At 38.7% G+C, this 12,526-nt stretch overlaps 1 protein-coding gene across 1 annotated transcript in view; it reads right to left on the bottom strand.

Moving 5' to 3' along the window:
- Positions 1-12,526, bottom strand: part of LOC124795014 (sodium leak channel NALCN) — a 402,332-nt gene that overhangs the window by 81,045 nt on the left and 308,761 nt on the right. Inside the window, exons 22-24 of the mRNA XM_047258779.1 lie at positions 8,262-8,395; positions 8,009-8,174; positions 7,715-7,909 (exon numbers count right to left, since the gene is read on the bottom strand). Coding sequence (XP_047114735.1) covers positions 7,715-7,909; positions 8,009-8,174; positions 8,262-8,395 — 495 coding nt within the window. The remainder of the gene's footprint in view (positions 1-7,714; positions 7,910-8,008; positions 8,175-8,261; positions 8,396-12,526) is intronic.

Raw genomic sequence — 12,526 nt, 5'->3', positions numbered from 1 at the left:
TTTCCATGGCATAGCACCGCACAATCGTGAGACAGGGTCTGCTTGGATTTTGCTGGCCGTCTTCTCAGAACACATTGGATCGCTGTGATGACTGTATACTCCTGCTTAGTTGATACAGGGTGAACAGTAATAAAACCGACAAACCACAGGGACAGATTCCTGACCGGAAATGGAGGAAAAAAAGGTCCTATGAACGTATGTCCAGAAACAGACGGTATGCATGCAATGACAACAAACCATCCCGTAACACAGTACAGAGGTGCATTGCATTAACATCACAACAGATGTTCGAAGTGGCATTTCAGGTGATAGAGGTGGTAGTGACTGCAATGCAGGATACATATAACCAAACTTTGGCTTACACCATTTTGGTGGGCCACTAGCTTGTACTAGGGTTTGTCTCCATATGCTGTAGAACCTAGTCCTCCAAATCTGGTGTATACACACTCCACCAACTCACTGCACATTCGTCTGTCTGAAAGGAACCATGATCACACAAACACCCAAAAACAGCTTGAAATGTTGTGTGATGTTGTTAGTGTCTGTGAAGGTACTTGTTTTGGTGTAGTCATGCTGCCTCTGAACCATTTTCATCTGCTTGGCTGTATGCAAACACCATCTTGGCTTGTTCCAACATGAACAACACCATCTCTGCTTGTTCCTGACATGACTACTGGACCATTCTGCTGCTTACAGTATGCTGCATCAATTGCACAGCCTGTAACACAGAAGGAACATGCAACATGAGGTCAGAAGAACTGTTATTCGACAGAGCCATCTACCATGGCAATAATGCATTTCTGGACATATGTTCATACGACTTCTTTCTTTCATTTGCAGTCAGGAATTCATCCCTTCAGTTTGTCAGATTTTTTAATGTTCTCCCTGCATAGTCAGTCTCAGGTTTACAACAGGGAAAAGCACCGTTATGGCCTTATCAAAAACATTTTCCATTGAAGGTCTTACCCAGAATTTAGTGATGGACAATGGTCCTCAGTTTCTACTGCAAACCTTTGGGAACTTCTATGTGACAAATACATCCAAAATATTTGGGCCCCATCTTTTCTAATGGTGAAGTTGAGTGCCTGGTGCATGCCTTTAAATTTCAAATGTTAAAATACATCTGTGACAGTCTGGCCTGTGATGTTTTAACTTTATTTTCAAGTCTGTTACTATTGGTTATCTGCCTTGAGCTGATTGCAGTTTAATTAAAAAGAACTACACCACATGCATATCATATCACTGTTATTTGTAAATCATATTCTGTGGTTATTCTGCAAACTGGATACATACATTTGTACATTTTTGGTTGTTTTATTTTAAAAACAGCAATTTGTTTATAAGGTTTGTGTGCAAGTTACTTACGGTGTTTCTTTACATGTTCTGCTTCTTCCCTCCTTGCCAGCAGTGGTTGACATCTAAAGACTTTGACTCGCATTAGCAGTTGGCAGTGTTTGTCATTCTGCAGGAGTTCTTGTGCTGAATTATTTATACTTCACTTTGGTAAACTGTTTTTTTTTTTTTTTTTTTTATTCCACACTGTATCAATTTTGATTTCTATTCATTTCTTTTCATTCATGTTGTGAGTGTTGCTAACCTGTGAAACTAATTTGTGTATGTCTCTGGCTCTAATTTTATGTTGGTGTTGGTGTAAGTGTTCTGCAAAAGTTGAATGATTTGTCCTACACATTCATGCTCTTACATGTTCTTTGTCTCTGTTATCAAATGTCCTCCTGGTTTGACGTATGTATGTTCCATCACAAGTATTACATTTTAATTGGTATATTCCTGATTTCTGAAATAGATCAGTTTTATCTATTGTTTTTGGGAAGTATTTCTGAATCGAGTTGTTGGCTTGGTGGACTATTTTTATGCCTTGTTTATTGAAAACATTGGATATTCTGTGTGTTTATTTGTAATTGTATGTCACTGTGTACGATCTTTTACTTTCTGTTTCTTCCACATTTTGTGTTGTTCCTATTTTTGTATTTTGTGTATTTGTTTCGTGTGTGATTTTGTCCTTGTCTTGATGACAGCTGGGTGTTTGTTCTTTTGTGTTTTTTGATTTTCTTGTTCAGCTTTGTTACTAAATTATCTTTGTATCCATTGTTTGTGGCTATTTGTATTATTGTATTCATTTCTTTTTGTAATTATCTGTACATAGTGTTTAGTCTGTGCAGCATGTATCTAAGTGCCGCCTACTTTTAAGAACTGGGGTGTTGTGATGTCTCATGTACAATTGTGTCTGTTTCGTTGGTTTTCAGTATATGTCAAATGTGTGTTGGTTGTTTTGGATCTTTATGGTGATGTTCAAGAAATTTAACTCTCTATTTTGCCCTTTTTCTATTGTAAAATGTATCTTATCATGAACAGAATTTAAGTCAGTGTATAACTGGTCAATTTTATTGCTTGGTTCATCTATCAGGCACAAGATGTCGTCCATATATTTAATCCAGTACAGGATGTTGTACCTATTTGGAACTAATTTGTTCCAGACACTTGGGATCCCATTGGTAATCCTTCACTTTGTAAATAGAATTCATTATTGAACTGAAAATAGTTTCGTTCTGTTACTAGCTCTAGAAGCCTGACTGTTCCTTTGATGTATTTGTGTGCAAGTGTATTGTACGCCTTAGGATTTTGTTCTATAATGTTTATTGTTTCAGTTATTGGTGTATTGGAATACATATTGTCTACAGCAAATGACAGGAGGATGGCTGTGTCTGTAACTTGTGTCTTTTATGTACTGAATCAATTATGTGGCATTTATTATAGTTCTGTCCTCTTTATCAGAAAACTACAAACTACAAGAGGACAGAACTATAAGAAATAACACAAAATTGATTCGGTGCATGAAAGACATACAAATTCCAAACACAGCCATCCTCCTGTCATTTGATCAGGACAATATGTATTCCAATACAACAATAACTGAAACAATAAACATTGTTGTTGTTGTTGTGGTCTTCAGTCCTGAGACTGGTTTGATGCAGCTCTCCATGCTACTCTATCCTGTGCAAGCTTTTTCATCTCCCAGTACCTACTGCAACCTACGTCCTTCTGAATCTGCTTAGTGTATTCATCTCTTGGTCTCCCTCTACGATTTTTACCCTCCACGCTGCCCTCAAATACTAAACTGGTGATCCCTTGATGCCTCAGAACATGTCCTACCAACCGATCCCTTCTTCTGGTCAAGTTGTGCCACAAACTTCTCTTCTCCCCAATCCTATTCAATACTTCCTCATTAGTTATGTAATCTACCCATCTAATCTTCAGCATTCTTCTGTAGCACCACATTTCGAAAGCTTCTATTCTCTTCTTGTCCAAACTATTTATTGTCCATGTTTCACTTCCATACATGGCTACACTTCATACGAATACTTTCAGAAATGACTTCCTGACACTTAAATCAATACTGGATGTTAACAAATTTCTCTTCTTCAGAAACGCTTTCCTTGCCATTGCCAGCCTACATTTTATATCCTCTCTACTTCGACCATCATCAGTTATTTTGCTCCCCAAATAGCAAAACTCCTTTACTACTTTAAGTGCCTCATTTCCTAATCTAATTCCCTCAGCATCACCCGACTTAATTAGACTACATTCCATTATCCTTGTTTTGCTTTTGTTGATGTTCATCTTATATCCTCCTTTCAAGACACTGTCCATTCCATTCAACTGCTCTTCCAAGTCCTTTGCTGTCTCTGACAGAATTACAATGTCATCGGCGAACCTCAAAGTTTTTATTTCTTCTCCATGAATTTTAATACCTACTCCGAATTTTGTCAGGACTGGCTCTCCCACGGCCATCAGTAGTTCCAATGGAATATTGTCTACTCCGGGGGCCTTGTTTCGACTCAGGTCTTTCAGTGCTCTGTCAAACTCTTCACGCAGTATCATATCTCCCATTTCATCTTCATCTACATCCTCTTCCATTTCCATAATATTGTCCTCAAGTACATCGCCCTTGTATAGACCCTCTATATACTCCTTCCACCTTTCTGCTTTCCCTTCTTTGCTTAGAACTGGGTTTCCATCTGAGCTCTTGATATTCATACAAGTCGTTCTCTTATCTCCAAAGGTCTCTTTAATTTTCCTGTAGGCGGTATCTATCTTACCCCTAGTGAGATAGGCCTCTCCATCCTTACATTTGTCCTCTAGCCATCCCTGCTTAGCCATTTTGCACTTCCTGTCGATCTCATTTTTGAGACGTTTGTATTCCTTTTTGCCTGTTTCACTAACTGCATTTTTATATTTTCTCCTTTCATCAATTAAATTCAATATTTCTTCTGTTACCCAAGGATTTCTACTAGCCCTCGTCTTTTTACCTACTTGATCCTCTGCTGCCTTCACTACTTCATCCCTCAAAGCTACCCATTCTTCTTCTACTGTATTTATTTCCCCCATTCCTGTCAATTGCTCCCTTATGCTCTCCCTGAATCTCTGTACAACCTCTGGTTCTTTTAGTTTATCCAGGTCCCATCTCCTTAAATTCGCACCTTTTTGCAGTTTCTTCAGTTTTAATCTACAGGTCATAACCAATAGATTGTGGTCAGAGTCCACATCTGCCCCTGGAAATGTCATACAATTTAAAACCTGTTTCCTAAATCTCTGTCTTACCATTATATAATCTATCTGATACCTTTTAGTATCTCCAGGGTTCTTCCATGTATACAACCTTCTTTCATGATTCTTAAACCAAGTGTTAGTTATGATTATGTTGTGCTCTGTGCAAAATTCGACCAGGCGGCTTCCTCTTTCATTTCTGTCCCCCAATCCATATTCACCTACTATGTTTCCTTCTCTCTCTTTTCCTACACTCGAATTCCAGTCACCCATGACTATTAAATTTTCGTCTCCCTTCACAATCTGAATAATTTCTTTTATTTCATCATACATTTCTTCAATTTCTTCGTCATCTCCAGAGCTAGTTGGCATATAAACTTGTACTACTGTAGTAGGCGTGGGCTTCGTATCTATCTTGGCCACAATAATGCGTTCACTATGCTGTCTGTAGTAGCTTACTCGCATTCCTATTTTCCTATTCATTATTAAACCTACTCCTGCATTACCCCTATTTGATTTTGTATTTATAACCCTGTACTCACCTAACCAGAAGTCTTGTTCCTCCTGCCACCGAACTTCACTAATTCCCACTATATCTAACTTCAACCTATCCATTTCCCTTTTTAAATTTTCTAACCTACCTGCCCGATTAAGGGATCTGACATTCCACGCTCCGATACGTAGAACGCCAGTTTTCTTTCTCCTGATAACGACATCCTCTTGAGTAGTCCCCGCCCGGAGATCTGAATGGGGGACTATTTTACCTCCGGAATATTTTACCCAAGAGGACGCCATCATCATGTAATCATACAGTAAAGCTGCATGCCCTCGGGAAAAATTACGGCTGTAGTTTCCCCTTGCTTTCAGTCGTTCGCAGTACCAGCACAGCAAGGCCGTTTTGGTTATTGTTACAAGGCCAGATCAGTCAATCATCCAGACTGTTGCCCTTGCAACTACTGAAAAGGCTGCTGCCCCTCTTCAGGAACCACACGTTTGTCTGGCCTCTCAACAGATACCCCTCCGTTGTGGTTGCACCTACGGTACGGCTATCTGTATCGCTGAGGCACGCAAGCCTCCCCACCAACAGCAAGGTCCATGGTTCATGGGGGGGGGACAATAAACATTATAGAACAAAATCTTAAGACACACAGTACACTTATACATGAATACATCAAAGGAATAGTCAGGCTTCTAAAACTGACAACAGAACAGAACTATTTTCAGTTCAATAACGAATTCTATATTTACAAAGTGAAGGATTATCAAGGGGATCCCCAGTGCCTGGAACCATAGCAAATATATTTATGAACCACACACAACACACTATATTTAACAAAACAGTGCCAAATAGGTACAACATCCTATACTGGATTAGACACATGGACATCATCTCGTGCCTGATACGTGAACCAAGCAATAAAATTGACCAGTTACACACAGACATAAATTCTGTTCATGATAAGATGCATTTTACAATAGAGAAACAGCAAATTAGACAAATGCCTTGGACATCACAATGAAGATTCAAAACAACCAACACACATTTGAAATATACTGAAAACCAACAACAAAAGACACAGTTATACATGAGACGTCACAACACTCCAGTTCTCAGAAGCAGGAGGCACTTAGCTACATGTTCCACAGACTAAACACACCAGCTGTGCACATGTTTCACCTACTGATGCCAGCCCCACACCTGGTGCCAGCACTGCTGGCACCGAAGTTCCATCCAGACATCCTAGTCTGAGCATGTGCTTTTGGTAATTGGAACAGACGGGTCCCACCAGTCATTCAGCAGCAATGGGGTTGCAAGTTGTGTATGCTGAAATTGAGGGACAGGCAAGCTGCCCGCCATCTCAACCAGTTCTGTCTGCACACCACTGGGCAGCCACTGCCATCAATTGCTCCAGCTGCTACAGCATTCCCCAGCAGATGATTTCTCTCTTGCCCATTTTTACTCACCTCCGGTCACAATCGTCCAGGTATCCCCTCTTCTCCTCACCTGGCACTGACTGCATTTTCTGAAGAGATATACCAACAAACATGTTCTAGGACTCAGCGGGAGACAATTGACTCAGCTCAGCAGCTCAAAGGGGCCCAAATGCTGCCACCCAACAGTCCCGTGTTGCTGCCTTATACTTTCCAGTGACCACGCACAGCGCTACAGTAGCTTGGATCTCTGCCTCGTGAACCGTTCCTGGCAGCACTGGTGATCTACCCACTCCGTGATGCTTTGGAGGTCCTGGTGCCCACTCTGTGGTGTTTTGGGGGTCCCAGACGCTCAGAAAGTGTCACTACTGCCAGTGACCCAGCAGGCATCCCACTTTGAGCTCCACAGTGTCCTCACAGGGCCTGCCTCCACTTGGATCACTTATGGCCCTACAGCCTACAGCCTGCAACATGCAAGTATGGGGCTGCTGGTGGCTCCGATAGCTGACAGTGCCATGTTCATCGTGTTCATGGAAGGCCACCAGCACATAAAGAGTCTCGCAGCTTTTACAGACATCAACAAGCCTCTCCTGAGGAAGGAGGAATGTGTTAACACTCATATTTTACTGCATTGCTGACACTACTAGGCATCCATATCTTGAGCAGTGACTCCTCCACCAGGGGCTACTGCTGCCTATCTACTCACCCCTCGAAATTTGTGCACTTTACATGTGGCCACTTATACAGCAGTGCACCAGTTTTGTCTTTTGTGGCACTGTGCTAAGTCATCACGACTCGTTAGCTACCCCATGGCATTCATTCTGGAGATGGCCATCAGGAGCAGCACCTGCTTCCCTGTTGCGAGTCTCCAACACATGTGCGCATGCAGATGCTCACAACACGCCTTCTATCACTCATCTGAACTATGGTGGCTTACTTAAGTTGTGGCCAAATCTCCACACTTCACTTCATTTCTGAACCACAGTGATCATATTTTTGTGCTCTGTCCGACAATGACCTTGGTTCTACTACTGGACTTTGTTTCAGGATTACTCTGCTCAGATTAATTGTTTCACCAATGAGTACACTTATGGAGTCAATAAATCAGAATTTAACTGTCTTCAGATTATTTCACTGTGTAGTAGTCACTACAATAAAAAATGGTTTTTAAAACTGTGACATTATTTTGCAAACAAAAAATGTGTTATAAACTTACCCTGAGAGTTGCATTGATAAACATCCAAATTACTCCAAGAACTGTGACTAGTAGATCATAACGATTTCTTCTCGACTGCCAGTAACCTCTTGGGGTGAAGGCAATATTTTTCATCACAACCTCTACCACAAAAATTAATGTCAGAACTGTACTAACTGTTGCCAGTGGGTCTGTGTGAGATTCTTCTTCCCTCCACTGTGAAGAAGGCATATCAGAGGTATTGCAGATAACAGTTACCAACAAAAATTCTAACATATGGTGATCAATAAAGAAAAACATGAAATTTAAACTTACAGACACACAAAGTAAACTGCTGTTGAGGAGAACCATGAGAGCAATAAAACGTTTGAAGTAGATATTTTGTGTAATATCATAGATGAATGCTCGAAATTTCTTTCCATCAGGTCTTGGAGGTAAATGAAGTGGTTGAGCAATTTTCAATCTTTTCTTTAAATCACACCTATCAGAAATTTATCAGTTGAGTGTAAATATATGAATGAAAAATCCCGGCATACTTTTCAAACTACATAGCTACAAATGCTATTACCATCTCCTCTGATCAACTGTAAGCAAGGCAGTCCCCTTATTTTCTGAGTAATTTGCTATTACCACACCAACAAAAAGTGTCAGTCCAATCATACAGCCAAGAAAGATGTAAATGTGAATGTATATTGCATGGACCTGGAACAAAGTAACAAAACTGATAAACAATCATGAATAAATTCTTCAATTAATGTCTTGATTTTTCCATCTAACATGTTTATTTCATTCAATAGAAGTGCTTAATACATTTAACATCAGACACTCACTTCTAATAATATTATAAAATTACCAGCAATGAAGAAACCAACAAAACACATAAAAGTGATAACATGCAACATGTGTTTCTTAAATATAGTACATAAGGTCACTTTGATCTGAATACAGAGTATGTTGGTATGTACTGATAAGGAAATCTAAGGGAAAGCTTGTAACGAAACAGGGTTGCCCACTGCTATCCTGTTTTGGTTTTACACTCCTTCAGTAACTTATTTAAGCAATGAACTTTTATTTATTTTTTTTTTTTCATTTTCACTACTACACTACACTACTACAGATTCTGTGGCCTTCAGCCTCATAGTACGGAATTCAGAAATAGTTTAAATAAAATTCCCCTAGTAAAATCTATTATTTCAGTACATTCTAATATCTATTCTGAATGTAATGAGCTAATCAGTTTTATTGGAAATGCATACTATTAACAGTTACGGACAATGATGTATATTGTGAAATACATATTAAGTAAAATTCGAGTGAGCTAATAGATCAAATTCAGCTATAAGACTGCATCCAAAAGAAAGCCTAAATTTTACTGATTCCAGCAAAGTGTTTAAATTAACCTAAAGTCTGTTAGTTAAATAGATATTAAGACTTAAAATCTGTAGCCTGTATGACTTTCAGTGCCAATTGTGACCAAACTACCAAATAATTCCGAGATCTGTTTCGATACTTTTGCTACCTTTATTTTCCTACCTAAAATAACTCCAGTCTCAACTTTGTAAGTGCATTAATTAAGAATTAAGTACATTTGAATATGTAAAAATTATTGTTCAAAAGGGCTGCCGTGGTTATAAGTCGGGAATTCCCACGGCGGATGCATAAGTTAGTTCCGCGTATTTAAATTGATACAACTCACTCATGTTATTTAAATAATAAAACCCAATAGTTAACTTCAAAACCAGTTAGAAAGGATCATTTTAACCCTGGGAAATTATAAACTATAATATATTAACATAAATAGTCAAATATTCAAGTGCTCGTCTATATAATGTCCGAGCTGGTGCAGTTCTCAGTTAGTTCTCGGTCAGATTCTCTTGGAGCAAAAGTGCAGCACGTTGGTTAATTTTTCGGTAATTGTAATTGTGAACTTTGTTAAAGACTGGAAGTTTTTGACCTACCTATTGTGATGATTAAGTGTAAGAGGCCTGGTCACATGAATATTGTGTGTGCGAGTGATAACAAATAAATCACACTGTGGTTGGCATAAATGTTCAACAATGAATACGATCTTGATTTTTGATTTTGGAAAACTTCACCTGGCTTCTTAATTTCAGTGTTATTTAGGTGAGATGGACGCAGCTACCAGGAAGACAACATTGAATAAACAAAGCAAGGTAGGTCGAGAACACTGCGCACTATCTACTGGGGGAGGAAATGTTTCAATACCGGTACATCCAGTTGTGACGTGAACTTTAAGTGGCACTAATAAATAAGGGCATGTCCCGGCACGTTACATGTGGTGCCCCAGGTGAGGATACAGCCCGGCACGTTACATGTGGGCTACCGGGTGAGGATACAGCCCGGCACGTTACAAACTGATAACTGATTACATATCATATGTCCAGCTACAACACCAACTGGGCCAAGGAAGGTATGAGTGCACTGAGTAAAGAATAAAACTACGGCCTTTATGACTTACCTAAGATAGTGTCTGTTGTGAGCACCCAGTATTCAAAGGCAAAGGACTTGTAATAATATCTCTATAGTTACAGAGTAAATGTCAGCTCAATAAGTCTTGAATCGCAAGGGAAGTAACTGATCTTAGAACTGATTCCCCTACTCTATGCACAGTATTACTCAGTTTCAACTTGTCACACACAACCAACCATGGAAAGAACTTGCTCCTCTGGCATATGAGTTCAACATCTAACATAAGTTACAGTCAAACAATGGAAAATCCAGGATGGAATGTAACAATATTATGAAAAATGTGTGTGTGTGTGTGTGTGTGTGTGTGTGTGTGTGTGTGTGTGTGTGTGTGTGTGTGATCTATTTTTGATGAAGAGCTTACTGGCCGAAAGCTTTATTTGGGACAGGCTTTTTGTTGTGCCTATTTGCAACTCAGCATCTCTGCTATATGGTGCAATAATAAGTTACATTCTTAGCTGTTAAAATTATCAGTTGTAATTCAATACGTGAAAACTATGATAATTAGCACTTTGTTAGGGTCTCTCACCAAATTTTGTTGATGACATTCTTGTGTTTATATATGGTCATGCTGTATACTTGTTTTGATATAAAATAGACAGTGATTTTTGTTGGGTGTGCAACAGTGCTTTTGTCTGTTCAAAACATGATAAGAGGGTGCACAATCGCCTCTGATGTTGTCAGGATATAAACGTTACACATAGACAGTTAATAATAGTAATGGAACAGCCTACAAGTTACAATTGATCTTGAAATTCTGAGAATGCATAGCCGAGTTGCTTTCGAGCCCCAAAAATGGTCTAATGTAGGACTGAAGTTGATTGTGTTTAATAAATAATGGTAGTACAGATGTGTATTTTATAATGCAATTTTTAACCTAAGTTATATTTCCTGTCTGAGTTTATTCTAAAATAAGATCTAGAATATCTGTATATGAAAAAAGAAGTTTGATAATATGGGAAGCAAGCCTCAACCTTGCACTCTTACTAATTAGCATAAATAACTTTTCTTCTCATTTTTTCCTGAGATATCAGTCTTGCACAGTAAAACTTCATTCACAGGCAGCCCCAACTGGAACAAAGACTATTTATAGCAGGATCATAAATATCCACAAGGAAGTGTCAACCGGGTAGGGGATGGTGCAGGCCTTCTGTAAGATTTAGAACTGCTGAATGTGACAGGATATATTGTGGCACTTGTAATCACTATATAACTTGGCTTCCTTTGATTTTTAGTCAGTTCATGGAAAATTATGCCTTTTTCTTTTTGTGGCAGTGGTTTTAGCACTGCCCTGCAGCCAAGGCAGATGTGAAGCTTTACAGAACATGTGTTCCTCTGTACTTCATATATGGACCCAAATGTGTGAGCTGAAAAGAGAAAATATTTTCTGGACTAGAGGAGAGGAAAAAGGGCCTGAAATTTAAAACACAGGAAGAGCTATACAGCTATACACAACAAGGAATTGGGGAATTCTAAAGCTACACAGAGGGCAACATTCAGTCACAGTTAGCAGGACTGTACTATAATACGTAAAACTGGGGACACAAGGACATCTTGGTTCACTCCTAGGCTGTTAAGAGTCATTTGCGCTGACCAATTTGAGACTGTCAGAACCAACTGATGTGCGTATGATATTAATAATATCAAATAATGCGAATATTGCATACAATTAGACTTCTGTACAAACTTTGTGCAGTAATGTGATCACTATAAATAAGTGCTGTAAAATGATTTTTAATTCATTTTTTTATTTGATGATGTGTGGCTACAAACCCCAAGATTATCATATACACCTAAGTGTATTAAATATTTGGCGACAAGTTTTATGTACTTTTAAATGTAATTATGCTTATGATTTTTTTTCTTTTTTCTTTTTTTTTTGATTCCCCATTCACAAGGGCAATTTCATTTGATATTAGCATAACTGTTCTTATTTTGTGAATATTTATTATGCATTCTTCTTTTCTGACATGTTCTACATCCTAGAGGATCAACTCACTATGGATCAGTTGGAATGAAAAGTACATCTAATCTAATCTAATCCACATACATGTAGTAAATTGCTGGCCTAGATTGAGCTTTATCCAAGCAAACAAAAATATGTAGCTTTCAAAACACATTTAGTTGAAGTTTGATTTTGCCATTCAACTAGAAATAGAAGGCATGAAAATGATGCAATAAATCCATTAACACGATCCGATGTGAGGTTTTGTACACAAATGAAGTGTTATAATGGCATCAAAATTGGAGTTTATTTTCCTGTTTCTTCACTGCGAGGAGCATTGATCAGTGCAATCTTTTGCTGATTAATCTACAGGATTACTATAAGTCTAGAGATTTTTTCTG

Source organism: Schistocerca piceifrons, chromosome 1, assembly GCF_021461385.2.
Source record: "Schistocerca piceifrons isolate TAMUIC-IGC-003096 chromosome 1, iqSchPice1.1, whole genome shotgun sequence".
NCBI classification, from domain to species: domain Eukaryota; kingdom Metazoa; phylum Arthropoda; class Insecta; order Orthoptera; family Acrididae; genus Schistocerca; species Schistocerca piceifrons.
This window is presented reverse-complemented; position numbering and strand designations above follow the sequence as displayed.